Source organism: Eutrigla gurnardus (assembly GCF_963514095.1).
Source record: "Eutrigla gurnardus genome assembly, chromosome: 7".
Classification (NCBI taxonomy): domain Eukaryota; kingdom Metazoa; phylum Chordata; class Actinopteri; order Perciformes; family Triglidae; genus Eutrigla; species Eutrigla gurnardus.
Genome location: NC_139921.1, coordinates 15,966,936 through 15,994,907, shown reverse-complemented (window position 1 = coordinate 15,994,907; position 27,972 = coordinate 15,966,936). Strand labels below are relative to the sequence as shown.

Sequence of the window (27,972 nt, the reverse complement as noted above, 5' to 3'; positions counted from 1 at the left end):
AAAGAACCACAAAACCAGAGCAACCAGAGGCCTGGGGCCTGTACGACGAAGCAGGATTTGGACTTAGCGAGGTAACATCAGGGTTAACTCTGGGTTGTCCCCTACGACGCTGGTTCACTTCTTATCGGGGTAGATCGCCATGGTAACTTACTCAGAATTAACCTGCTCCGGAGCAGGTTATGTTCCTGATAAGAGATCAACATGGAGAAAAGCACTGCCTACTGAAGGGAAAGAAAGAAGAAGCTCGGTGGATCGTTCATTTTGAGTTAAAATATTTATTTAGTATACACAATATGACACTGCAAAAGTTATAGAAACCTAAATAAGGTCATTATTTACAAACATTTGAAGTAAAAACGGTTTAATATTCAAAAGGCGGCTTTATAAATGCATCATTAAGCATTATTTAACAAATGCATTATGCTCGTCTTAAAAACATGCTTGACAAATCAGTGACAAAATAAGTTTCTCAAACTAAATATTACTTTGTCAAGAATCTAAGATTATGTACAATGTCACGCATGTATGTATAATCCAATGTAACAATGGTTTGTAAAAATATTTATTGCCAGAGTGAGGAAGCGGTTACATATCCACAAAATGTCCCAGAGATGAGTTTTAGAATGGGAATCTAGAGCCCTACTTTGAAGTCACTGACCAATATGGATCTAGTGACAACACAGGATGTGACTTTATTTTAAAAAAGAGCTGCTTGCTCAGAATTATCAGATTGTTTAATGGAAGCAAATTCAAAGCAGAAAATATTTAAGAATTAACCTGATCCAATGATATCCACAGGCAAACAACCTCCGAACAAATGACAATCCTTCCTGGTTAACAGGCCACTGCATTAAAAACAAGCTATAAATCAAAAATACAACATCACATTTCATAATCACTGAGTTCTCCCTTCCATGTACATCACCCTTACAACGTACATCCATATATGGACAAAATAAAAAGAGATCCCCTCCAGCAGTCAAACCTAATTTCTTCTCTCATCAATCGGAGTTTATTGTGTTGTGCGACACCAGCTCCAGCAACCAGTGTCATCAAGCACCGGGGCGGGGATCAAAGGGGAGGACTGAGGGGTCACATGGGCTTGGTGGTGGTGTTGTAGACCAGGCGCTCTCTGTCCTCGAAGGTGACTGGGACAGTGTTGACGGGTACACGGTGATGTTGAGGAGACTTCTTCTTTCCCTTCATGACGCAGTACAACAGGACGCCTAGCAGGATGAGGATAGCCAGACCCAGGAGACCAGCTACTACTTGAATCACTGTTAAATAAATGAAAAGCACATTTTTAAAAGTAATTTAAAAGACACTACATGACAGGCTGCATCACGAAATCAAATGCTGCTCAATAAAGAGGACTCAGTGAACTGGAAATATGTTCGCAGAGGAGACCGGAGCTTCAATAACATCACTGAATAGAAAAATAAAGGTCAAGTCAAAAGGTCAAGTCAAAGTTTATAGAGTTGCATATTCTTTTAGTCTAGAGTGAAACAATAAAGGGGAACTTACATATAGGGTTGTCAGCTATACTCCTGTCTTTTTCCCCCGGTCTATTGAATAAATCCGCTTCTGAAATAAAGAAAGGCCAGGATATGGTTTTAGACTGTAATGTAGCATGTGACATATAAAAAAACATGAATAAAGTTAATTAAACAGAAATCTGTAGTCCGCTATGAGGTGAACTTAAACTGCCCACTAGTGGACAGCAGAAACAAATGGTGAGTTCTCCAATGATTTAGCAAAAAACTCAACATTGTCAAACTCACAGTGGACAGTGAAAGAAATGCAGTGAACAGAATGGTGTTTTATTCCTTTTTGGAATTGTCTTATTCTTCTTCCTTGTAAAAACTCGGTGCCTACTTAACCCACTCATGCAACATGTAAAAGCCATTTAAAAACTTTGTGGTAGTTTCATTTACGTTTTGGACATTAAGTAGCAGAACTAATCCGTGAAATGATAAATTAACAATTCGGAATTGCATTATTTTGTTCCCACTGGTCGATAGCCGATTAGAAAACAATCTGAGAAAACAGGCCGAGGCAGTGAAGTGCTGGAACCACTGAGCCATCAGTAGAAGAATGACAACACAAACAAAACCACTGCATCAACAACAAAATAAATATCATATAATGATCATGTGTGGAAAATGGACTAGTTGAAGAAGGAGTGTAGGGGAAATGACACGATGTTCACGTGTCACCAGTGTCTGCGTGAAAGTCTGGGATGTGCAGTATTTTGGGATTTTTACAATGTCTATTTTAGTGATACAAATAGGATGCAAATATGTAGACAGCAACCCACCTGTTACCCCATGGCACACTTTCTTACAGGATTCCCTAGAATCAAATCGGTTCCCATTTCCTTGGCAGCCACCGTAGTTGAACCGGGAGCAGTCCTGTTGAACGGGGTCGTAGTACCACCTGGTGAAACTGTCCCTGCAGTATCCAGTGTCAGGAGACTCAGTGCAGCGCACTGAGAATGACAAGAAATGAGCAAGTGAGGTGAGATTGTAGGTAGTGGAGTATTAACAGATGGCTAGAGGATGGTATACGATTACAACAAAGTCTAAGTGACAATAATCACAATAATCACCATTCCCCAAAGAAAAAAAGTTAAAGTTAAAATCACCTTTTTGTTCATTCACTGGAATCTGCAGCAGAATCCCAAATTTGTTGTTCACTAATAAGCACACAGGACATACTTCCGGTTAGCAGCTCTTTCAAGGAAACAGTTTTTCATTGCTTCATTTCTACATTTTCCTGTATGAAAATGAAGCATAGTCACTCACAGTCCTCGCATTTCTGCTCATCTGAGCCGTCGCTACACTGTGGGGTGGAGTCGCACTCCAGACCCGGAGACAAACAGCAGCCGTTTGCGCAGGTGAATTCCTCCGCTGTGCATTGAGCGCCACATTTTTCTCCTGCGGCACACAAGCACAGAGGGAAATGCCCCTTTAATGACAGCTGTTTGATGGAGCGGAGTAAATTGGGTCAGGAGTTTAAAAACATGGCACAATTCACCTACCTTGATCCGTCGGAATTGGCAAACCTCTACCAGATTTACCACTTTTTTCTGAAAGAAAAAACGAAACTAAATTACACCAAAATTCAGTAATTTATTTATTAAAAGTTTACCTTGCAGACACAATGTTTATCAGGCAATTAGGGACGACTCCAGAAACTCCAACAAAGAGGTAGCTTGGTACATGACCCCCCCCCCAAAAAAAGTGTTGTTTTTATACCCGTTTTAGTACCAATTAAACCATCAAGATACAAGGTGTTCATTAGCACATTTTAGAGGGCTCTTTCCTTGCAAAGAGGCAAACTATTTGTTGTTGCCATTCCAGCTAATATTGCCTCAGCCACTTTAAGGTTTTAGATACTTGCTGACGACATTAGTGCCACCATGAAAATGACCCCATAGACAATTCAAGTCTAAAAGTTCAGATACCTGAGCCGGTACAGGCGTTGCTGCACTCGTGCTTGGAGAGATAGTTGTTGAGATTTTCCCTGCAGCCCCCAAACGTGAACTCCTCACACTTCTCGGAGGCAGCGTTGTAATGCCAGCGTGGGAAGGAACCGCGACACGGCCCGACCTTCTTTGGTGCCATACAGTGGTCTGGTGGGACACAAAATAAATACTGATTAACACATACGATGACTTCACTAGACACTTAACAATGTAACACTTGTATAAACTAGTTTAACTAGCCATTAACACTTTTGTCTGTCGTCTTGTGGGATTTGCTATTTTTAAGTTTGGCCCAACTTCCTACTTTCAGTGTCTGGCTCATGAATAGACAGACACATAATTACACATGAAACTGTCCCCGACAGAGAAATGAGAAAAGCTGCGTTGTGCTGCGATAGACATTGAGTTTAGAGGAGGAAATACATGACCTCTGCATGTGGTTGATGATACATCCCAGCACTCATGCACACAGCCGTTTGGAGACATCAAACACTATACCAGCAACTGTGAGCTACACCTTTATTACAAAGCTCTCATGTTGTCCGATTGTCACTCATGAATAGATTTAGTTGCTACTCAATCCATTCATTATTGTGGTGCAAATGTGGCGCCATTGACATGTAACCACTGCCGTCGCATGCATATTCCAATGAAGCACATTCTTCACACTATTCAGGACTGTTAATCAGTAACTGAGCCACTGAATGGTTAAAAAGTATTTTCTTGTCCTTCGGTCAATCAACCAACAAGCTGCCAATACAGCAAAGAGTTTCAAGTGCTCTTCAAATGGTAAAACTTTTAATCAATACAGAGGCGATGGCTGCTGAAATCTTGTTTGTGCAACCCTGGCTGGAACCAGAATGACAGGTTTGGTTGAGTCGGGGGTGGAGAGAGTGGGACGGTACCAGGGGAGCAGTAAAAGTCAACTGCACCACTCACAATGTGCCAAGAGTGCTTGTTATGCGTTTACAGGCAAGCGACAGCGATACTTCCCGTGAGAAAAACATTTCCCAAACTGCTGTTGCACAACAAAGATGACTTTGGTCCAGATTTCTGTTGTTTGCTACCAACAGTTTCGCCCATAGAGCCAAATCTGGTATAATCTTCTTATAAGTTTTATCTCTCTATCTTATTGCTGTTTCGTCACAAAGTCCCACAGGAATCAGTTGAGCATGCCTCAACAGGTTTGATCAGTGGCTACCATGAAACAGCTCACACATTTCAACGAATGGCACACATGAGTTGAGTTCCTTAGAAGAATGATTCCTCAGAACAAAAGCTTAACCCTCAATCCCGGAAGGGACTGTGACAGGTGTTCTCAATTAATGCCCGTCACAGCCTATTCCGGGATTGAGGTTTAGATATTTTAATGTGTGACGGAAAAGTGTCTCCATATCAGTAATCTAAATAAAACGGAAACTTTTATGGAAATAAAAAATTTGATTAAAACAGATACTTTTATGGAAATCAAAAATTTGAATAAAACAGAAACCTTTATGGAAATCAATAATTTGAATAAAACAGAAACTTTTTTTATGGAAATTATTAAGATACATTGTTTTAAAGGACCAAAGGGCATCATCCTCTTGTACCTTTGTTACCATTAAACACGAGGCAGGTGACTGAATAAGCCAAAAGAATTGTCAGCAAATAGAGTTTGACATATGACTCATGTTTATCACTGACACTCAAAGCATTTTCGCTGCCAAATACCCCCATTAAATCTATATTTGCAAAGAAACTAACTAAACTACAGCAGCTAATTCTCATATTAGATTTGATCTATAAACTCAGAATCACAGTGGGATATTAATGAACTGCCAGTTTTGGCATACGGGACCAAAATGTTTTCTATGCATTCCAAGAAAAGCTGAATAAAACAAATGTCCTAAATATAGGAATCTATTTGGATCGTGTTGAGACTCAGTGTCGATACTCACGGTCAGACTGCTCCGGGGTCAGGACCAGCACGGTGACCTTGGTGGAGTCTGATTGGCCGATGGCGTCTGTGACAGTCAGCTGGAACTTGTAAATCCCAGACGTCAGATTGGACACGTATATCTGGTCGTCAAAGTTGGTCGTCTACAAGCCATGGAAAGACGGCGTTTTTTTAATTATCTGTGATCAGTAGACTTTCAATCAAGAGACGGGCACAAATAAACATCATTAGAGTGGACACACAGATGCAGGAGTTCTAACAGAACAGGGGGTAGAGCGGGTTGGTTGGCAACCTCAAGATTGCCGGTTCGATCCCCGGCTCCTCCTAGCTGAGTGCCAGGTGTCCCTGAGCAAGACACCTCACCCCAATTGCTCCTGACGAGCTGGCTGTCGCCCTGCTTGTTGACTCTGCCGTCGGTGTGTGAATGTGTGTATGAATGGGTGAATGTCAGTCATTACTGTAAAGCGCTTTGGACAAAAGCGCTATATAAATAAGGCCATTTATCAGATCATATTTCAAATTCTCAGAACAAGGTCAGGTTGGCATTGGAGTCTCTTTACTCACCTCAAAAACAGCATAAGGATATGGAGTGAGCATTTTCCACTGGAAGGACACGATCTCATTGTCATCCTTGCTCTTTACACCATTCAGTGTCACCATGTCCTGAGGCTGGACCACCAGGTCCTGGCCTCCGTTGGCCACTGGTGGACGGTCGGTGTCGTCTGGAGAGAAACCATGGCATTAGAGTGTGAGCAGAAGTCACTAATCCAAACAACTGGAGGGAACAGGAAACCTGAATCTGTAGGGGGGTCATAATGACCTGGCGTGTGTGAACATGCTGAATTGAGGGTTTCTGCCCTAAGCCCATGGCCTCACATATTCTCAATACAAACTGGGTTTTTTTGGGGGAAAAAGGGGGTTTAAAGAAATTATGAGTTGAGAAAATGGGCTGAAAATATACATTTAACTGTAACGTTCACATGGAGCGGGTTGTTGTATTTCTTTGTAGATCTAGGAAGAATGTAGCATATAATGACTGCTTTAATCACACTTATCCCTTCCATAATGCGGAATCATCATCTACAACACATCATTATTCAGTTCTACAGAAACCCGTAACCACGGTGATGCTAAAGATAAACCCTCCTGGTGATAATATCAACAGGGGCCCGAAACTGTGACCCACATGCTTTGATTTGACATTTTTAAAAAGGAAAACAGATCATAAGGCGTGTTTTGTTCTTACCCCGGGGGACGTTCACATCCAGATAACTTTCATAAAGGGAATCCAGGATGTAATTGATGTATCCTTTCTTCCTGACAAAGCGACATGCGTACTTCTTCTTGTAGAGGCAGTCAAAGAGAAAGCAGGAGCTGACCAAGCCTTCCTCGGCTCCCCTCTCCATGAAGGCGACGTTACACCTGGGCTCCTTGCAGCAGGCGCTCACGCAGTCCTTGTATCGATCCAGTTTCGGCGACGAGATGAACGTCGCTCCATCTTTCACGGACTCGTCGGCGTCGAGGAGAAAGTTCTCCCGACCTTGCTTGAATCGGTTTAAGCATTGCTCGCCGGTCTCCTGGCCACAAGTGGAGTCCATCAGTATCACTAGGAGCAGGAGGGCAGACGCTCCCCGCTGCCCTTTAAGCAGTGAATACATGTTTAAAAGTCCACACACAAATACAACCCAGAGATCACCAGTGACGCCTGTCAATAATATATATATAAAAAATACAACTTATTGTTAAAAAAAAAAGGTCAATCTCTTCTAGGAGTGTTTAGGCCGCAAAGGGGCAACACTCGCTGCTTCCTCCTCCAAAACAAGCTTCGGTTCCTGTTGTGCACCCGGGAAATAGTTCAAAAACGTCCACAAAACGCTCTCCGGGCGGATTCGAGCCTTTCCAAGTGTGAAACTCACGAGGGTTTCACCCGTTTGAAGTCGACAAAAACCCGAGAGATCGACGACATTGGCCAGGTGACTCACCTGAGACATACAGGAAGTGAAATTCCACTCCTGAAATGCCACTCCCTTCTGGCTGTTATACGTCCGCGGCTCCGAAACAAACTAGGACAGCGGTGTGTGTGTGTGTGTGTGTGTGTGTGTGTGTGTGTGTGTGTGTGTGTGTGTGTGTGTGTTAAGCGGCTAAGTATGGCAGGAGGATATGGTGAGTCTATGTAGGCCGCATTTTGTTTGTCTCTGGTGTGTACTTTATATTTCTGTCTTTTGTAACTGTGAAACGCGTAAGAACCCTGGTTTGTATGATTTAAATCGTGTGAAATCTTTTAATTTTTTCCAGATTGTTGGTGGTTTCCCGAAAATCAACCCTTTTTAGGGATTGGAATTAAGGTGTTGTACCAACCTCTACAATGAGCAAGAACTTGACTAACTTTGATTTAGTCATAATGGATTTACCCCATGAAAAAAAAAATCCTTCAAAGTCTAAAGGAAATAGTACAAACAACACTAGTCATCCTTTTAGCAATTAAAACATAGTTGCCTACAATACGCTTACAAAATACAATGTTATCACGTTTAATTAAAAGTCAAAATAAAATGTAAATGAAATGGATTATTTCATTTGGTAGTGCAGATATTGAATATATTTTCATTATTTCATTAATTTAAAAACGTTTTAAAATAATTTAAAAATAAATCTTTGTGTAGCACTTTTCAAGTCAGGGGCACAAAATGCTCCTTTATGCAGGGTGACAGCATAAAATACAATCACCCATATAAAAGAACAGCACAAATAGTCATAAACCCATCGATAAGGTAAAACAAACAAACAAAAATCAGAGAAGACGGATTAAAAGAAGGTGAATCTGTAAAATTGACTTTGTCAGAGCTTTCCGTGTTACTGACTTCTTCTTGTGCAATTTCCTTAGGGAATAAAAAAGTATGATTCTGATGCTTCTAAACTTTAATCCAGAAGGTGGCAGTATGACCCCATCTACAGCTGAAGATCAGCTGAGGGTTTTTTTCTTAGACTATTGTAAAACGTGTTTTTTTGGCAGTTTTCTTTTTTTCACACACGGTATAATAATTTACACAATTTCAAAACTGTTTTTGAACTTAGGACTTCCAATACATTTTTCACACTTAGTAGTGAGATGATTCATGCATTGAGTCATCTAATTATATGATGAGTCATGAGGTTGTCAACAATTCCAGATAGTCCTTTTTATTAGTCCTACGACAGGGAGTTTTAACAAACAGGAAGTTGTTGCTCAAATTATGAAATATAGATTTATTTGGTTTCCTGATTTGGACTGAACTTCAGCAATAGAATGTTCGATTTTTGAAAAGACCAAGTCTACAGCTTCCTGCCAATGCGATCTTACATCTACATATTCAACAGTGAAGATAACACATTTACATTTACTGCCCCGGCTCTTCGTCTCTCCAACCTAGAATGCGTCACCCGGCTGAGTCTGAGGTGAGAAGGCCTCACACAGGCCTGCATGTCCCCCTTTTTAGACAACCTGACGGTGCAGAGCCAAGTAGGATAAGGTGAGATGAATGAATTTGTTTGTCTGGAAAGGTGAGCTTCCAGCGGCACTCAATAATTCAGTGTTTGTAACAGACGGTCCATCAGTGGGTGAGCATGCGTGGCTATGGCTGATTGATAGTCCCTGCCAAAACCAAAAAAACGAACCCCATTATTCATATCCTAATAGGATCTGTTGAAACTCTGCATTCTATTGTCTCAACTGTAATAATTTGGCACCGCTATGCATTTTTGACCTTGGGTTTATGTGCTGCTGTTGGCTACTTTGATGGTTTCAGGACCTTTCTTTGACATTTGACTTCAAAACAGCCATAAATAGTGCTCCTCTATTCATCCATGATTTATGTGTCGTAACCAAGGATGCCAATTTGACTTCAAGGCTTATTAAACGTACACCTGATCATGTTATAAAGGATAGGGCAGCTTTATCACAGAGGAACCCTGGCTCACCTGTCGGAGGGGGACCCAGCTCCTGTTGGAAGTCAACACAAGGGCCCTTAGCCAACGCCTTTTGACTTTGTGGGCTTACTTTAGATACTCTTACCGAGTGATTATTAGGAAAATATGGGTGGTGCGTAGTGGGATAGATGATTGGAGAAAAGGTACACATATTTGTATATTTACGACGTCAGTTACACTTGTTGATGTATTTTCTGCCAGAGTGACATTCCTAACGTGATTTTTTTGTGCTTGCCCTCTTATCCTATTTCCAGCTTTTATTGCTGCAATTGAACTATGCCCTCTCACCTGTTGTAGGTGGAGAAAGAGAGCAAAAAGCAGAAACACACCCTATAAAGTGCATGCGCACACACACACAAATGCATGCAGAGACGCTCCACGCACAGAGGCGTATCTCGTTACCATGCTCCTGATAGTGCAGCCAGTGGGTGTTGCAAGAGGCGGAGGGAAGGAGAGCAAGACAGTGAGCTTCAGAGAGGGAGAGAGAGGGAGAGGGAGAGAGAGGACTAGGACGGGCAGGGATCCAGAGCCAGCGTTACAGAGAGGGAGAGCACGAACACTCAACAAGATAACAAGAGGAACGCGTGGCAACAGCAGCCCAATAGATAGAGACAGAGCGAAGCGAATGTGTCAGAGCCTGTGGGTCTCCCTCTCTCTCTTTCTCTCTCTGTCTCTCTCTCTCTGTGTGTGAGCCCAGTGTTTCCACGGCTCCCCCGAGGCCGTGGCAGCCATGGCGACAGATCCTAGCACCCAGTCCAGGGTGATGTTCCACGCAACGGACAAAACAGAGGAGCCGGCGCACCGCAAGCCGGGCAAGCTGACAGTCAAATACAACCGCAAGGACCTGCAGAGGAGGCTGGATATTGAGGAGTGGATCGACGGGCAGCTGCACCTGCTGTTTGACTGTGAGGTAGGGGAGGGCTGACACACTCAGGCGTACACTGTGTTGGGTGCCCGAGGACGAGGCGAGGTGGAAGGGAGCAGGGGAGGCACTGAGCTGCTCAAAAGTGCCCGTGGTGGGTTATCCATCACGTGTGTTACAGCAAACCTAAATGAGGAGTGGGAGGCAAGTAGCTTTGCTCCATGGCTACACATTTTGGCACACAAGCCCTCACGTGTCATCAACCTGACTGCAGTATCAGCTGTGCAGTGTGCTCCGTGGTGTTTTACCATATAGCGATAAGGTCATTTTCACAAGATATGATCTCATGAGGAATCATTTGCAAGCAGGTTGCAACTCTTGACAATGCAACGCCTAGATCGCTTTAAACAAACTGCTTCTATGTGGTTTACATTGTGTTCAGGAGTTGGTTTTAAATGGTGTGAATAGATTCAAAGATTAGTAACATCAGAAGCAAATAAATTGAGGAGTAGCCTAACAAAGCACCAAAACAGCATGCCTTTCTGATAAATTAATAAAGTGCCATGCAGAGAAAGTATACCAAAATAAAAGCCTAGAATTTGTTTTCAATTGAATGCACTCCAACTCCCGTTGCAGTTTTTATGTCCTGCTATTATGGAGTCATCAAGGACATTATGTCATCATTTTAGTGACTGCATGCGTAACCTGTCTCTCTGCTTGCAGAGACATTCCGTATCACTGAATAGCAATGCATCAAAGAAATTACATACTTAGATCATTATAGATGATTTATGATGAAAGTAACTAGACATTAGAGAAACTTTGCAGATTCTATTCTTCAAAACAATTCTAGATATGCAGTTGATATTAACAGAGTGCATGCGTTGTGTAAAAAGAAGAGATGTAATGTGAGAATGTGTACTCATTATATCCATTGCCAAATAAATGGCCTCATTGCATAGATGGTAATGCTTAATATGTGCAGGGGATTATGTTGAGACATCATCTTCCTCAAACACACACACACACACACACACACACACACACACACACACACACACACACACACACACACACACACACACACACACACACACACACACAGAACCACAACCTTCATAACTCAGCTCCCGTACGGTGGGATGCAATCCAATTATGTCAGAGGCTCCATATTGATTTGCTTGGCATTCTCTGAGGGGAAACCATGGCAACAGATGTCTTATTGCCCACACCAGACAGCATGGCACATTGGAGTTAGGAGTGTCTGTTCGGGATCATGAGCTTCGTCATGACGATGCAGATCAGATCACTGAACAGAACACCGCCTCTGTTTCATGAGAGACAAACTGTTTCATTAAATTCTTCAACCAAACACAGCCGTCCTGGCTGCAGATAATCTAAAACCACCTCTTGGTGTGGCGTCTCCTCACACTGCCAACGAGCCCTTTGCACATGGCATATACTAATGCTGCAAACTGTGAGCACGCATCCACATCCATCCTGACTGGCTGGCTGTCATGGACGTTCACAGCAAATCTATGTGATGGACAACCAACCTCTCCAGTAATCTCTTTTTCTAGACCAGTAGATTGTAAGAGTTGTGCTGTTTGGGTTCATTTTAATACATAAGAGTTGCAGCAATATTCTGCTCCCACATTTCTTATCGTAATACATACTTTATGAGTTTTATTCCAGTTGTCAACCCAAGCTTTCTACTCTGAAATGTGAAAAAGACTTTCTCTTCGTCCTCTTTTGATCTTGTCCCATAGTTTTGTTATTTCACATTTACAGTAATTGGCCGTTCTGGTTCTAACCTAATCTAATATAATGCAACAGCAGAGACAGTGGATGTGCATGTGTGTCGAGAGCTGAATGATTAGATCTCAGTATGATTGATGAGATAGCAATAGAAGATAACTTTGATTCAATCATGAAGTGCCTGATGTCATGAATCCAAGTTCACATAAGTTCCTCTTCTATTCGATTCTCTTCGTCCAGATTATTGGTATGAAAATGAATGCTTTATAGTTGGGATAGATCGGATATTTGCATTAGCCACTTGTGTGGAATTAGTTATGGCTCGTCCACGTGCAATGGCCAGTGTCATGAATTTTGCATGGGCTCAGGGGAAGGTTACTCTGTTGTCAGAGTCTTCCGCGTGGAAGCATTTACCATCAGTCCCCTGTGTCACCACCTAAATTATTTAGCGCCATCTCTAATTCATTCAAGTGCTGCCGCGGCCTGGAGTGGCCGCTTTCTTTGCAAACTTCACACCTTTTGAGAAATGATAAACTAAAAAAGAGGTGTGGAAAAACAGCTCTCAGTTAGACTTGAGAATGGTGAGCAAGTCAATAATAACCCAGATCAGTGTTCTCCCCACTGGCATGTAAATATGAGGACTTTTCTGTCAATTAAAATCCACTGGCAAAAAAAAAAAGGATTCCGCATATTGTAGATAATCACATCATGTTTTAAGTTTTAATTCTTCTTAAGAAATTGACCCGCTCTCATATAGTTGGACGACAGAATTGAGATCTTTACACTTTTCCCTCTTTAAACTCTCTAAACTAAACTGTGTCATGACTCACTCTGAAGTGAATGAATATTTTGATCAGTGTGCAGCTCGTGCCTCTGGCAGGAAAAGGGAAGCGTCTGATAAGTTAAACATGCACTGGCATCTTCTCCAAACAGCTAGATTTCCTGGGCATGGTTTCCTTTACATTATCATACTGAACACATTGTGTGTGTGTGTGTGTGTGTGTGTGTGTGTGTGTGTGTGTGTGTGTGTGTGTGTGTGTGTGTGTGTGTGTGTGTGTGTGTGTGTGTGTGTGTGTGTGACCACAGAAACAGGTCAGTGAATATCGTTACTTAACGCTTACATGTACTGAACATGTAGAAAACTACAGACTAATTGTTAAAAAACCTTCAATGAGGTTTTCCACATTTTGTGGAAATACATCGAAATACACTCTAGTTGAGATCGGGGTGAAGAAATCAATGACTCTCAGCTGACTGTTTAATATGAAGCTATAATCAGCAGCTCATCACAAAGACTGGAAACGGGGAAACAGTGAGCCTGGCTAGTTTGTATGCTAAGATAATCCATCTGACTGCTGGGTGTAGCTTCAGTAACTGATAGCTGCCTCATTGCAACTATAATATTATAGGAGGAGATAAACAGAACAAGAAACCAAATAAACAAGCAAATATGAATCATCATATTCAAATGCATTCGCCTTCCACGGATCATGTGTGTCTACAGCAAATATTATGGTTATGGCTTTTATTTCAAAAGTTGATTCGTTGCCTAAGGAGAGGGCTACAGGAAATGTGATATAATGAGTAAATGGATTGAGATTCTTTCATGGGGAGCATGTTTAGTTATCTTACTAATAAATTGTCCATTACAGTTTTAAATATGCTGTAGTAAGTGGGAATTGCGGCCTGCTGGAAGTGATAGAGTAAAGGTCAATGGGTCACCACAATCACTACGGGCATCTTCTGAGGAGCTTAGATGCGCTCAGTAAATGTTATGATAAGCTGCTCAATGGATTTTGTGAACCCTGTCAATTATTTTCCTGGTCATGGATACTTGTGATCCTCACCACCCATGAATATCCAGTATATCCTTATATCTCATGGACATTCTGGCTTTCAGTCTGGTTCCTAATACAACCCTCAGGTACCACCACAATCATTAGGAACTGTTCTCTGGAAGCCATGACTAAAAATTGGCAATTTCATGACTGTCTTGCTAGTAGTGTATAAATCCCACTTACATTGATCCATCACTCACAGTATTATCCTCAGGGCATTTTTAATCATCTTCATTTATATAGCACTACCCTAAACAAAGTTACAATATCTATGTATAATATACGTATATACAGAAGTTATTGATGTTATTTAAAATACATAAAACATGTTTAAAAAACCATTTAAATGACCATGCTGCTAGCCTACTTACTGATATTTGAGTTCCACACCTGACCTGGTGGGAAAAACCAGATCACTTCCTCATAATGATGAAAATTTCCTGATTCTGAATCATAAATTCTAATGCAGGTCATCTATTCTTGACAAAATCCAACTGCTTATCCAGATTGCATCTGCATTGCCCGTCTAAAACTGCATTTCCCCGAGAACCACTTTGATATTCATGAATTCCAACATTAGTGCCAACATTCATCTTACCTTCAGCCCACTGCTTTTAAACTTCAAAAAGTGCTGCTGAGACATTTCTGCCCAGAGGCCTCATTAAAATGTGATTTTCCTCTGACAATGAAGGCAGCCCTCAACAAGCTGCAAATTGTGATGGCGTACAATATGAAACAATGAAAAATTATTGGAAAGGCCATCACATTTCTTCATGTACATGCACATGTTGCTCTCATTGATATTCATGGTGCTGCATGTTCCTGCTGTCATAGATAGACAGTGGAGGGTTACATTAAAAACTACTTCAGAATCATATACTGTATTGTTGGTTCACCACGCATCACTAATGCAGTACTTCACTACAGTCAGTTTAATTTGCACATGTTTACTTTACTTACTGAATGTGCCGCTCCAAATAGTCATCTAAAGTTAATATTAATCTGTGTTCAGTGCAAATAAGTACTCCTAACCAAAGCTAGCAAATGTAGTTATCACCAACATGTATAGTTGGATGCCAAAAAGGAAAATATACCTGATTCGACTGCAGAAATATCATGCAATAATTACTCATATTCATTGGGTGGGCTGCTCTAGCATCATGTTACTTGCAGAGTGTAGATAATAAGCTAAAGTACTGCAAAAAGACTACAATATACGAGGAGTGACTTCAACGGGGCAATAATGAAAAAAAATCTGGACTATCTCATTTACATTTCCCAAACAGTTCAAGTATTTAGGCCTAACCAATTGTAAAACGTCCACAGCCTAAGAGAAGGATTAGTAAAGCGAAACCCACAAAGCACAAAAATGTAAAGCATGGACTAAAACACACACAAAGCAGCCCTGCATGTGTCCTGCAGACATCAGCAGAATCACACGGGGTCCAAACCAGCAGCATGTATCAATTAGAGGAGGGCACAGGGGATTCTGAAGGTGGGCCCATCTATTCCGCCACTCAGCACTTCCACATTGATTAGCTCTCTCCTCATCCAGCCGCATCCTTACCAGCCATGAAACTCCCCAACCGGAAAATATTCTTCTTAAAAAGAGGCCCCACTTGTCAAAAATGAGTGTGCACCTGCTGACTGTAGAGATCTTAGTGTTCAGAATTCCTCCAGTAAGCATTGTTCCTTCCCTCTGAACATGCAGTTAAACGGTGAGGAAAAGGGCTTGAGATATGAATTGATCACTTTGCTGTATTTGCCTTTTATAACTGGGACTATGCCCCCCTTTTTGTTTATACTATCTTTACACAAGGCTGGCATTATTCTTTCAATGTGCTGCCACCCTTATTAAGTTATGACATTTTAGGAAAAAAAAATATATGGATTCATTATGACCTCCAGTTGCACTATAGGTTTGTATTTAAACTCAAAATGTGGGACAAGCTAGTGTAGCTGCGATGAATATATTCTTCAGAGAACATTTAAACTGGAAATAATCTCTCAGCAATGGATGAACTAAATGCTAGCTGGGTAAACCATCCATGAAATCCGATGGTGTCGTGTGGCATGTATGGTCCCCTGGAGTGTTTTTGCCTTCATGCCTCAGTGCTCTTCAGCATAGCTTAGGTGTGCAGCACATCATCAATCATGTCTTTCTTATGAGAAATTATGAAGGAGGAAGGAAGGAAGAAAAGCCATATTTATTCTTATTACCACAACACAGCCAACACCGTTAACTCAGGCGATCACCCACGGAGTATGGTGCCAACTCTTTCAAACATGACAATCCAACAGTTTACATAGCACTGTGCCGCGATGAAATCCTCGCCACGTTAGATCACATGACTCTGCTCAGTGGTGTCTTACCACTGTGAATGGATGGCAAGAAGCCCACTTTATACAGCATTTGCAAGAGCTTTTGTAGCATGCAGGAACACTTGCAATACTACAGGAATACTGCATTTAACTTGGATTCTTTCTGCTTTTACAGGAGGAAGAGATTCCAGAGTTAGAGATTGACATAGATGAGCTCCTGGAGTTGACAGACGAGGGGCAGCGAACCCGTCTGCAGGTAAGATTATAAAAAAGAATAACTCTGACATGTTTAGCCATTATTCACATTGCATCACTAGTTATTAATGTATATTATGTATTGCTTCATGGAACTGGTACAAAGAAATGCAGTTCTTCAAACAACAGACAACCTTAGTCCCAGGAGTCCAACATTCAGGCCAACGAGTTTGAGCATTTCAACACGACGACACCAGGCTTCATTTGAAATGTGGGCTAATAGCTTAGCTAGTTTGACCCTTGCTGGAATCCAATGTTGCAATGTTTGCACTGAGAAAGCAATGCTCTATGTTGTCAGTGAGCCTATTTCTGTTTGTTTCCATGTCAGGAGCTGCTGCAGGAATGTGGAAAGCCAAAAGAGGTGAGGCAAAAAAATAATAATATTTATCAATATTTAACAGAGAAAAAAAATACAAGATGATCTATTGTCTCCATTTTTTCCCCTCAGGATTTTATCAACGGGCTGCTCTACAGGATAAAGGGTCTACGCAAAATGTCAGGTCCCTTGAAGAAATAATTATAGGTCAAATAAAGAATTAAGTGTAACATGTCAGTGGGACTCTCTACCTGTCCTCCGCCTCCCCTTCTTGGGTCAGCATCAGCCTTAGCAGACAGGTTTTGAATGGAATTTTTGTCACTTTAATTTATGGACTGCTACAACATTTTGTCTCCCATAAACATACCGATAATGCACATGTGATAAAAAGTTGTACTATTACTCAGACGGACTGCTTTTTGTGTGTGTGTCTAAGACTGTACATTTTCCGTTGCCTATTTATGTACATAAATATTTTTGTTCCGGTAACAGTGTTGTATGTCAAAATAAAACTGAACATTTTCGAGACAAAGCTGTTGATGAATTATGAAAAAAGGTTACATTCAACAAAGGGAACAGATGGGTATGATCAGGTATTATTCATTCCACACATACAAATAAATATTGACATGTTCCATCGCAACCATTCATTTAAGAGTACCAATAAAACAGTTGCTCTATATTACTGCTCTAAAACACTTACTTGCCTTTAAAGAATGATTATGTCCTACTGTCCAGAGACAACTGTAAGGCTTTCCTGTAGCGCAGCTCTCAGCTTATGATTCCCAGAATACACGCTTCTGGTTTTTCTATAATCTTTCAACAGAGGGATGGAAACAAAGGAAATGTGGACAAGTCTATGAGTAAACACAGTGAAATCAGCAGCAGGAAGGCCATTAAGTATGCATCCATTATCCTCATCCATTTCCTGTCTGCGGTGCGTGTATGACATGGCCAGACACAACCAAACACACTAACGTCCTCCATACTAACCTTAATGGAGCAAGCCCCCCAGAGGAAAGTGTAATTATGGTTTCTCCTCAGTTAGCTGGACAGTAATGCACACTGATCAAACTGCACTCTGGCTTCCTCTCTGTCGTACGCAGAGGGTCTTTCAGCTGAGGGCTCCATTATAGGAAATTGCATGGTTCCTCCTCCACTTTCACTCTACTCTGACACAGAGATCATCCACACTCTAAGGCTATACTTATGACAAGGCCCACCAGCCTGGGACATTTTTGGCAAGCAATCATATCAGTGTATGAAATAAAAACGTACTAACAAACTAAAAAGATGTGCCATAGCGCTAACACTTTTGCATCCTTCATAATGGAATTATACACAAGGACGAGAAAGGCAACAGTCATGTCACACTTGCAGTAAAACGTAGCTTACAAGAGTGAATGCCTGCCAAAAGAAAACAAAGCCCTCAGTAATCCTTTTACAGTGACTCCTTTTACAGTACTCTGAGATTGTACATCATCCAAGATGAGATTTTTATGTGGCTTCTTCCTGTGTGTGCTGCTTAAGAATAATTCAACCGTGACAAGTGCAAAGTGCATCCAATATGAGCCTTTTGTTGCCTTTGGGAAGTAGGACAAGCGACATAAGAAAACACTAAAGGTTTCTTATTCAATTGGTCAGTTAAGAACAATTTGTGTGCAGAAGAATTGCACTTTTGCTGAATTACCATTACAGAAAAACTAGGAGCTTTGTTTTCTCATGTTATACATGTTGTATTACATTGAGGTGTCTATTTCTAGGCTTTACTTTGCCATACATTTTACCCATTGTTTTTGATTTGCTCAGTTTCTTTAGGTCCCTTTTGGCAATTACAGACAAAAGATGCTGCTCTTTTTGTAGTGTAAAACAACACACGTTTATGGCCACTGTGGATGGATTGTATAAGCTAAGATGGGGCTAAATTGGGTGTTCTGACTTGTTTTAGATAATAATGTACTATTCTGGGACATTGTGTTATTAACAATAATAGGCCACTTAAGTCTAAAGCACATGTCTAACAGCGGTGACTGACCAGAGAAGTCAAACACCGACAGCACAGTCGAACTATCATGTCTTTCTCTTCTTCTTTGGCGCAGTGTAGTTAGTGGTGCGATGCTCCTTCCTGTCATATTTATCATGGGCTTCCCTGGGGAGATAATGGAGAATGGATTGATAATTCATCACAATAAATAGTTTAGATTCATGCTGCTTCGCAGTATGGCAACAGCCTGGCTAGAATCTATCTGGGTCATGGTAAGCGTTCCAAATCAAAGCCATCGTTCTTGGCAGAGCAAAGTTTCCATGCAAAGCTCTACTGTGGGGTCAAAGAATTATTATTTCACTTATTATCACGAATGTCTGTTAAGCTACCTGAAGCAGCGGTTGCAGTATATGTCTCCATCACAGGTGTGACAGCGAATAGTGGCATCATGGTCACAGATGCAACACCATGGAAGCTCCTCGTCATCACTGTCTGATGGCTGATGTGCAACAGCAGCCGGTGAAATCCTACTCTTGGGTGCAGGAGCCTGGGTCTTTAAAAACACATCAGATAAAAAAAAAGGGAATAAATGTCTCACAAATAACTTGAAAATATTGTGAATTTGTATTTTTATTTGTTGTTAAATACCAGTTTCTTAGATTTGTTTTTCTTTTCTATGTTCTTTGGGCCACTTTGTTCTAAAGGTATGTTGTAGCCACTGGCCTCATCCAACGCAGCCTCTTCGGAGAGCTGGAACGATGATCAGAAAATACAAGAATCTCAAAACACGTCTTCCAATCACATTAAAAATGATTAAAAAGTGAAAAATAGCAGCCTCTTGTGGCCACCCAAACTGGTCCAGATGCACTCAGCAGTGATTTATCATGTAAAATGTAATAAGATCTACATTACAAAATGAATTTTATTTTGCCTTTAAACACGATACCTGTTTTAACACTCTAGTCACAGCTTCTTCCTCAGTCTCCTCATCGCTGTCAGGATGCTGAAAGTCCTCCATAGTCACTAGAAGTTATATAACACATTAAATCAGATCTAAACATTCTGAAACTAAGCATAACCACTAAGGTTCAGAAAATAGTACACCGAGATCTTTGTGTGTGATGTACCTTTGTCGGGGTCCTGCCCCTTCAGCTGCGCCATCCTCTTGGCCATGTCGAGGATCTGATCCTGGGAATGGCGCTCCTTCCTCAGTTCCTCCATGGCCTCCTCCAGGACATGAGCCGTCTCAGCTTCCAGCTGCTTGTCAGCCTCCTGGTTCACCTCCAAATTCTCATCCAACGTTCCCCCCTCCCCCTTGTTGAGATCATTCATACGGCCATCTACACCTGCAGAGGGATCATTAGCTTTGAGCATAATTAACTGTGTAAGACTATTAAATGACTGCAACATTAATGATTAATTAAACATGGGAGAAATCAAGGAGTCAAATAATTACTGCATTCAGGGTTTGATTGCTGGTCGTCTATGGCAACTTCGTCTGTCATCTCAGTAATCAGATCATTGGCTTGTTCAGTCTGAGTCCTGCTATCTGGGGGCCTGTGCACCTGTACAGAGGAGCACACAAGTATATATACTGGTAAGCAATCATAGCAAACTATTTAGCATGCAGGTCATTCTAAATAGCCTTAAATACTTGAAGTTCTCCATGAGGGCCAAGAAACAAGTGGGATGAGGTTAGCTCACAGGTGGAGGAGCTTGAGACGGTGGAGTCTGACCCCGTAGATCTGCCAGGCGGGCTTCCATCTCTTCTGCAGTGGGTACTGGCCGGCTGGGAGCTTTCAGAGCAGCAAGGCGAGACTCAAGCTCTTTCTCAGAGGGGACAGACTCTGAGGAAGAGGTAAAAAGCTTACTGTGGCTTACAAATCATATTATATTATTTCTATATGTGTCAGATTGAATCAAAATGGTAGCTGCTAACAGTCTTTACTTACTTGGTGCAGTGTCCTCCTTCAGCTTTTGAAGTCTTTCAGCAATAGCCTGATCTTCTTTGTTCAGGCCTTTGGTGGGTAGGTGGCCTGCTTTACTGTTTCTATTTCCTCCTTGTGCTGGAGGCTGTGCTGACTGTCCTTGCTGTTTGGCCTCAAGTGCAGCAATTCGTCTATGGAAGAATCATGGCCTTTAGATATCATGAAACTACTGTGTTGACAGTGTCATATTTTCAAATGTCATCATATACTGACTTTTTGTAATTTTCAGGAGGAGACCATTTCCCAGCCCTGTTTGCACCTTCTCCACTTAAAGTGAAGAAACGGAGATGAGCATCAATGTATATTAATACTTAATAATAATAATCAAATGTATATATTTTGCGTGTTTTGACCGTTACCTTGTCAGGTTAGCATGGCATTGTTGGCAGACCTTCTGCTGGGTGTTGCCACAGCGAGGCACCACAGCACTGAAAGTCAAACAGCTGGAGCAGAAGGAGCGGCCGCAGCTCTTACAGCCCAACTGTTAGGATATTGCAACGTAGATTACACATTTTCCTTTCCTTAAAACGTTAAATTATGCGATTAAGCACGCAAGGTCTTACCTCCTTCTTGAAGAGACTGAACTTTGATGCACAACAATAACATCGGTTGTCCATACCGGCACCCGTACAAAGTCATGAGACGGGCAATGATAAATTGACTGATATTGCTCCAGCGGGTAAGTTTGTAAGGTAAACTCGCTCTATTAACAATAATTTCGCAGCTTACTACCTATTTTCAACCTTTCAACGTCGCTATAATCAAAACAGGAACCACACCGGAAGATACGACGTGACGTATATTCGCGTTTTCCTGTTTCTGGCTCCTCCAATCAGCTTACGCCAAATTCTCTCGCGGTTCTTGTTCAAAACAGAACCGACGACTGAACAGCGTTCCTGTTCCAACCATTGCACGTCATTTGTAACGTTAATAATCTGGGAAAGAGACAAAGGAGGGCTGTACACGGTATGGAAGACACACTTTTGTAGCTAATCGTTTTGTTTTTATATGTGACTTGTAAATGTCGCTAATATTGCGAACAACGACAAAAACGATCGAGCTAAAGGTAATGCTAGCTAGCTAACTAGCTAGCGTGTTCGCCCAGCCCACGTCATACACTCATTATCGTTATAAAACGAACCTGGCTAACGCTAGTAATTCATCTCGGACAGTAGAAAGTGTTAAAGTTGCATGTTAATAAGGTGATAGCATTTCGTAACGTCACTTGTGATTGTCTACGTTAAGCTATAGCTATTCATATTCATGCATCTTAATGTAAATTTAGACGTCAAATCATATTCATAATGTTATATGTTGCATTCTTTTATCGGTTCGAACAATCAAGCACCAAGTTATGCCCTAAAGCTTAATGGTGATACCAATAATCACGATATTGCATATAATAAACTGTATTTATATGGGATTGTTCAGAAATTAATGAGTATTACACGGCTTTACATCCACAATTAATGCAAAAAGTAGCTAAACTTCATAGGACAGGATTACAACGCAAGACAAACTGTCAAACCATAATAATAGTTAAATGGTAATGCAAACTATATTCAGAGAAAACATAATCAGTCTACTCTAGACCAAACCAGGGACAAGAAGAAATTCTAGTAATTCATAAGAGCACTTTAAGTAACTCATACATTGTGTTTCTGTCACTCTTTAGGCATCCAGTTTTCATTTCCACAATGGCAGAAGGAGGAGATGTCCAATGGGAGCTGAGCAAAGAAAACATCCAGCCACTGCGGCGGGGCAGAGCCATATCAGCCTTGCATCAGGCACTCAGTCAACAAGAGGATGGTCTCAACTCTGCCATCAACCAGCAGAGACAGTACGGATGGTCTTTTAAACAGTTTGCCCGGATTATTGTTAAACACTTTCCCCCAGCAGTTTTTACATGATGATGGAGGTTTTATGTCTTTTTATTTCTCCAGGGCCTTTGAGTCTGAGCTGCGAGTTTATGACGGAGACGATCCACTTGATGTTTGGGATCGGTAAGTCAAATATGTAAACGGTAATGTGTATTCATATGTGCTGCTGTTTCATTTTAAATGCTCACATGGTTCTGTTCTTCATGGTTGTTTTACAGTTATGCCAAGTGGACAGAGCAAACCTTCCCTCAGGGAGGAAAGGAGAGCAACCTCACCACACTGTTGGAACGGGCTGTGACCAAATTCACAGAAGAAGAGAAATATCACAACGACCCTCGCTATGTCGAACTCTGGATCAAATTTGTATGTGTAATATTTTAACTCTGTGTTGCTACTTACAAACTACGGCAGTAGGAATAACTTTTGCCTTACATGTGTATTGTCTGTCATTAGGCAGAGAACTGCTCGGAGCCCTTGGACATTTACAGGTACATGCAGGCTCAGGGAATAGGAGTGACGCAAGCATCTCTCTACATTGCTTGGTCTGAAGAATATGAGAATCAGGGCAACTGTCCCAAAGCAGATGCAGTCTACCAGGAAGGATTCAAGAAGTGTGCAGAGCCGCATGAGAAGCTCCTGCAGTTTCACAAGTATGGATTTAGCCAGTAAAGTTTTTGATATTGTTTGAAAATGCAAAATACTGGCATAATCAGAATTTTCTCTAATGTTATTCGTAGGGCTTTGCAGGCACGTGTGTCCCGACAGGTGATGATGAATGTGGAGGAGGACGATAGTGATGATGAGCCTAAAGAACCTGAGAGAATGTCTCTAGCTGAACTCAAATGCAGAGGGAAGAAAAAGGCCATCGCCCCCATCAACAGAGTTGGGCCTGCAATCAGAAGTAAGCATGTGAATGATCAAATAAAAACAGTTGTGCAATTTTAAAATGTAATACCACAGTAAATATCTATGTTTTCATTCAGAAAGATATTTAATTTCAATGTTTGATGGATTGTGTTAACAGGTATTTCTGGAGGCCGGCAGTTACATGCCCCTTTCCCTGGCAGTGCTTCAAATAGTCAGCTGGTGATCTTTGATGAGAACAAGTCTCACGGTGTCGGCCCTTCAGAGCCCAGGTTAGAGTCTTGGGTGGCCCCTCCCACTTCAAGGGCAAAGGAGAATGACCACAGGCCCGAAAAATGGTGTGATGTCAAGGTAAGAGACAAACAGGTGTTCTCTTAGTTGATTTCAATATATGGAGTGTAACCCAGTGATGTTAATGTATGCGTATGTACCACAGATCCCCCAGAAGTCCAAATTTGGACATACTGTTATGGCCCCACCACCTCCCAAACCAACCTTTCAACCATTTGTTGAGGAGTCAGACCAGCCTCCAACAATGTGAGTTACAAGAATCAAACGTATCTGCAGTTTGTTGCTTCATCTGCTGAACATTTAATTAACAGCTTATAATCAGGTTCATGATCATAAGAAGCAGCATATTCTTAGAATGGACTAAAACTGAAACGCTTTACCATATTTATGACAGTAATCATTACTTTTAGCCTTTTTAATATACTGTACCATTAATTAAAATAATGAATAGAATATAAAGTAATTAAAATGACTGTTGAAGCCCTATTCATGGCTATGCCCTATTCTAAGTGAAGTCTGTGATCTGAGTTTATCCTTCTCTGGTATGTATGTGTAGAAAGATTTCTTTCATTTGACTTGGCACTTTCCTTCTATCCACTCAGGACTCCTTGTAAGATCAACCCGTCGGTGAACACAGTTTTATCAGCACGTAAACCCTGCAGAGAGGAAACTCCTCTAAAGAGACTCCAGGAGCACCATCAGCAACAGAAAGACGCTGAATCGGGAAAACGGGAGCAGAGCATGTACTGTAAAGAGCTGCTGCTCAACGGTGCCACTGAATTCTGCTTTGAGGAACTGCGCGCTGAGCGCTACTTCAAAAAAGTGACGCAAGAGATCAGAGGTCAAAAGGATCAAGCTAGTGCCAGTGCTTCAAACTGATGCATCGAAGAAAACTCAGTGTATTGCTCTTTTTTAAATGGATTTTTATCTTCATTTAGACAAGTTTTCTCTGCAAGTATCATGTAGTTACTACTTTACTGTATATAGTTTGTTGTCCTGCTGTAAATACATTCCAGTTTTGAAGGAAGGAAAAGAGTTAAGCCGTTTTTCTTTTAGAAACATTCATTTTAATGTGATGGTCCAATCAAAGAACACCCATACAATGTGATTTAATCTATAGAAATCTACCAAAACTGCAAAATAGACAATAGTTTCATATACCCAATTTCAACAAACAAGGAATAACAGGCTTCTCAGTCATATTTACAGGCGTACTGGATTGTGTTGTATTTTTGTGTCTACTCTTATTACTAAACACGTTTATTCACCACAGCTTGGATTTCTGCTACAGAAGCATAACTCACCCTCATTTTTACATGTGCTGCTTTTTTAAGTTGATATGTGTTGTTCTTGTTATTTTTTTGAGCAGATGTTTCAGTATAATTTGAACGCTGTTGGAGGATGGCTTCACTGCGGTCTTTCAACTTGGTTCTAGGCCATGTATCGTTGGTGTTCAATGAACTTGTTAAAATGTCTGGCTGATGACTAGGGAAACTTTGTTTTCCTTTTAGTCAGAGGGGGATGTAGTAATGTTCCCGTCAGCAGGCGGTATGCAAAGGAAAGCAGGAATCGTATTCTTGGTAACGGTATTCGGATTACTAATGGGGCGCAAGAACGTTTTCATGCTGACTAATCTGTTGCAGCCGTTTAAAGAGTCGAGCCTGGTGGGAATGAATAAAAAGAGAAACAATCTGCATCTAAATAGTCATAAATGTCATCATTATTGCTACTTATTTTAATGAAGTGACTTAATTTAACTATCTCACTGCAGGGTAGCCTTGTGCTTTTTAAGGAATCCCAACACCAAGCACAAGAGTTTTATGAGCACATCATACATTCAGCTGGCTAAATGTTAATCACTGTCCAGGAGAGGCTACCCAGAAGCCCACTGACTGAAGTGGGGGGAGTTTACCTTTTCTACTGTGATGATGGGATGTACTTCACACCCAGGGAGCTCCCAGGGCGGACTCTGAAGAATGGCTGGGAGATAGGTGGTTGACTCATTAGCAAGTGAAATCCACCCTCTGCAGTTGTGGGCAGAGCAGGTCTTGGTTATTCCCAAGAGGTCACTTCACTGATGTACTATACTACAGAGTGTTGCTGTTTTTACATGCACATGGAGCACAAGCGGAACAAGCTTTAATCTCATTTTGGAAATATGACACCGGCAGCCAAGATCCTCTCTACTGGTGAGTCCCCAAACCCTCTACATTCAATTTTTTGGCTGAGCACGAAGTGCAGCTGAAATTCGACCATAAATGATAGGCAACACGATGCGCTCCCATCATAATAACACAACAAAAGTGCGTCATAATGCATCCTCTGTGGTTCACTATTTGGCAGGACTTATTAAAAGCTCATCTCATGCAAAGCGGACAGTGACTCCCAATTGTGTCTCAGACAGAAAATCCATAGTTCTCCCTTACTGCAGCAGACAGATGGTACAAGCAAACTACCTTTCCTTAATGTGCTTTGGACAAGCCCTCAGAGAAGAGCTTCTGTCCACCACCGTTACTTTGACAGACAAGAACACTCAGGCTCTGTATGGTTCATGTTTTTACAGCCAGAGCTCTTAACCCATTTGTACGGTTTGCATTTGCATGCACCAGTTCACAAAACATTGTCTGCACAAGCCTCTAGTGAGTAGACATTTTGCATCAAGATGAACTGCACTTGGCTAGCCAGGCACAGAGAGAAGAGCCTCCAAAAGTACAGCAGCATATCATGAGACGAACTTCTTCAAGAAAAAGTATGGAAGCACATGGTGATAGTGAAAAGGACCCATAGTAGACTTCGGGTCCTGTAATGCTGACCTCCTATATCACAATATCATCATTTTAAACTTAATACATCAACAGTTCAACTTGGTGAGTCATAACTGTGACTTTTTGTGTTATAATTATGACTTCCGGTACCTTGGGCTGTTGTTGGTCACTGTTGGTAATCGAGCTGGGGCTGCTTTAGTTACCTCACTATTACAGAACTAAAATGGATTTATAGGTCATCTGGAAACGTTAATGAATTGTGGCAAGAAATTACATTTGCTTTAACTGTATAGGCTGAACCCTGATAACCCCTGTAATCCTTACAGATCCATCCTAAACAATAGAATGAATTGAAATGCAAACACTGAAGGCAGTATCACGGATACAGCCTCTGGGCTTTCATTTTAATGACACCGTGGTTTAAGACTGCTCTCGTCACTGTAAGCCCCCCTTTTTTTTCTTCCTCTTTTTCTTTTTTTTTTTACATCACAAGCTGTTTGCTCTATTCATCCAAATGGGGAGGGGGGAAGGGGGGTTCTAGCAAGGTCATGAATTCTGACAGTGAAGCTGCAAACACATTTCAATAAATCCCTTTAAGTCCCCTTTTAGTTTGAATCTAATAGAATTCTTAGTTACCATTAGAATGTCTCTCCATCGACAAGCTAAAAAATATATATAAATAAATGTGTGTCTGTATGGAAACTTGGCCTTAATGGTACAACAGTATTTTGGGCAAGAAGAAGAAAAAAAAGTGTTCTTCTTTTTAACTTAATTGTGTAATTATCTATCATTAGTTTTTTATTATGCATTTGCTGTATATTTCCAATGGTCAGGCTCATGAAACCAGAAGTGTTTCATTAACCGACCTTATGACCCAACCAGTTTCCCTTCACTGGCCAAGCAGATGTGAGTGTGGGAACATAAATGGCTCAACGGGACCATTTTTTTTATGATAACCACCTTTTTTTTTTTTGCATATAAAGAGCCCTATTACGAAACCATTTTATCGCTGCAGCTCTGAACTCAAAATAAATCATGCCAGGCAGTAAAATATAGCCAGGCAAATAAATACATGTGTTAATAATGCTGACAAGTTAAGCGTCAGCTATACCCCCGACATGCAAATCTGTCTTTGTTATGCAGAATGCTTTCTGTGAAGCCTTTCATTGACTTGAGTTTATTTGATGTGTAAGGAGGAGCATCGCAACTTAAGCGTGTTATAATGCCTTTGCAAGCGATTCATCATATCTAAACACTATGTATAACGTGTATGCCCCAAATCTGTTTCCCTCTGCAAGCAATTTCTGCACGACTTGACCCTAATACATTTTCCTGCTTTGTGTCTGGGCTAAGCTGCTGTCTAAATTATTCAGGAAATGATTGTGGTGAAAGGAGATGCTTCAGTCAAATAACGAGGTTAGACTCAGCAGTGTAACTTCAGTTCCTTCCTCCACTAA

General features: G+C 41.2%; 4 protein-coding genes across 5 annotated transcripts; 2 read left to right on the top strand and 2 right to left on the bottom strand.

The window, feature by feature from the left end:
* Positions 1–259: 259 nt before the first annotated feature.
* spint1a (serine peptidase inhibitor, Kunitz type 1 a) lies at positions 260–7,430 on the bottom strand. The gene is made up of 10 exons (XM_084013608.1): positions 6,673–7,430; positions 5,991–6,148; positions 5,428–5,569; positions 3,467–3,634; positions 3,041–3,088; positions 2,805–2,936; positions 2,645–2,695; positions 2,318–2,488; positions 1,525–1,584; positions 260–1,277 (listed from the first exon to the last, which is right to left on the bottom strand). The coding sequence occupies exons 1-10, from the start codon at positions 7,082–7,084 to the stop codon at positions 1,093–1,095; spliced, it is 1,527 nt and encodes a 508-aa protein (XP_083869734.1). The 5' UTR covers positions 7,085–7,430; the 3' UTR covers positions 260–1,092.
* A 2,419-nt stretch (positions 7,431–9,849) lies between these two features.
* On the top strand, positions 9,850–16,991 carry ppp1r14d (protein phosphatase 1 regulatory inhibitor subunit 14D). The gene is made up of 4 exons (XM_084013627.1): positions 9,850–10,302; positions 16,348–16,428; positions 16,756–16,788; positions 16,876–16,991. Exons 1-4 carry the CDS (start codon positions 10,123–10,125, stop codon positions 16,942–16,944), a joined length of 363 nt encoding a protein of 120 aa, XP_083869753.1. The 5' UTR covers positions 9,850–10,122; the 3' UTR covers positions 16,945–16,991.
* A 1,744-nt stretch (positions 16,992–18,735) lies between these two features.
* zfyve19 (zinc finger, FYVE domain containing 19) lies at positions 18,736–21,467 on the bottom strand. 2 transcript variants are annotated; one of them, XM_084013616.1, is made up of 11 exons: positions 21,279–21,467; positions 21,075–21,196; positions 20,929–20,982; positions 20,680–20,846; positions 20,432–20,574; positions 20,184–20,292; positions 19,855–20,073; positions 19,674–19,750; positions 19,376–19,477; positions 19,117–19,280; positions 18,736–18,892 (listed from the first exon to the last, which is right to left on the bottom strand). In XM_084013616.1, exons 1-11 carry the CDS (start codon positions 21,330–21,332, stop codon positions 18,814–18,816), a joined length of 1,290 nt encoding a protein of 429 aa, XP_083869742.1. In that variant the 5' UTR covers positions 21,333–21,467; the 3' UTR covers positions 18,736–18,813. The 2 variants fall into 2 exon arrangements, with proteins under 2 accessions (XP_083869742.1, XP_083869743.1); XM_084013617.1 differs by having other exon boundaries at positions 19,117–19,274.
* Positions 21,468–21,583: 116 nt separating this feature from the next.
* Positions 21,584–25,439, top strand: bub1bb (BUB1 mitotic checkpoint serine/threonine kinase Bb). The gene is made up of 9 exons (XM_084013618.1): positions 21,584–21,681; positions 22,391–22,555; positions 22,659–22,718; positions 22,814–22,958; positions 23,049–23,245; positions 23,333–23,496; positions 23,620–23,810; positions 23,896–23,996; positions 24,353–25,439. Exons 2-9 carry the CDS (start codon positions 22,413–22,415, stop codon positions 24,627–24,629), a joined length of 1,278 nt encoding a protein of 425 aa, XP_083869744.1. The 5' UTR covers positions 21,584–21,681; positions 22,391–22,412; the 3' UTR covers positions 24,630–25,439.
* The last annotated feature ends 2,533 nt before the right edge of the window (positions 25,440–27,972 follow it).

Bases quoted from the DNA above. Each gene is read 5' to 3' on its own strand.
- spint1a (XM_084013608.1), bottom strand. From the start codon at position 7,084: ATGTATTCACTGCTTAAAGGGCAGCGGGGAGCGTCTGCCCTCCTGCTC. The intron at 6,149-6,672 runs GTAAGAACAAAA...GTTTCTCTCCAG, and splicing joins GGATGTGAACGTCCCCCGGG to ACGACACCGACCGTCCACCA. The intron at 1,278-1,524 runs GTAAGTTCCCCT...TTTATTTAACAG, and splicing joins TATAGCTGACAACCCTATAT to TGATTCAAGTAGTAGCTGGT.
- ppp1r14d (XM_084013627.1), top strand. From the start codon at position 10,123: ATGGCGACAGATCCTAGCACCCAGTCCAGGGTGATGTTCCACGCAACG. The intron at 10,303-16,347 runs GTAGGGGAGGGC...CTGCTTTTACAG, and splicing joins ACCTGCTGTTTGACTGTGAG to GAGGAAGAGATTCCAGAGTT. The intron at 16,429-16,755 runs GTAAGATTATAA...TTTCCATGTCAG, and splicing joins GGCAGCGAACCCGTCTGCAG to GAGCTGCTGCAGGAATGTGG.
- zfyve19 (XM_084013616.1), bottom strand. From the start codon at position 21,332: ATGGACAACCGATGTTATTGTTGTGCATCAAAGTTCAGTCTCTTCAAG. The intron at 20,847-20,928 runs GTCAGTATATGA...ATTCTTCCATAG, and splicing joins CCTCCTGAAAATTACAAAAA to ACGAATTGCTGCACTTGAGG. The intron at 19,478-19,673 runs GTATCGTGTTTA...TCATCGTTCCAG, and splicing joins TGACTAGAGTGTTAAAACAG to CTCTCCGAAGAGGCTGCGTT.
- bub1bb (XM_084013618.1), top strand. From the start codon at position 22,413: ATGGCAGAAGGAGGAGATGTCCAATGGGAGCTGAGCAAAGAAAACATC. The intron at 23,811-23,895 runs GTAAGAGACAAA...TATGTACCACAG, and splicing joins AAAAATGGTGTGATGTCAAG to ATCCCCCAGAAGTCCAAATT. The intron at 23,997-24,352 runs GTGAGTTACAAG...CTATCCACTCAG, and splicing joins TCAGACCAGCCTCCAACAAT to GACTCCTTGTAAGATCAACC.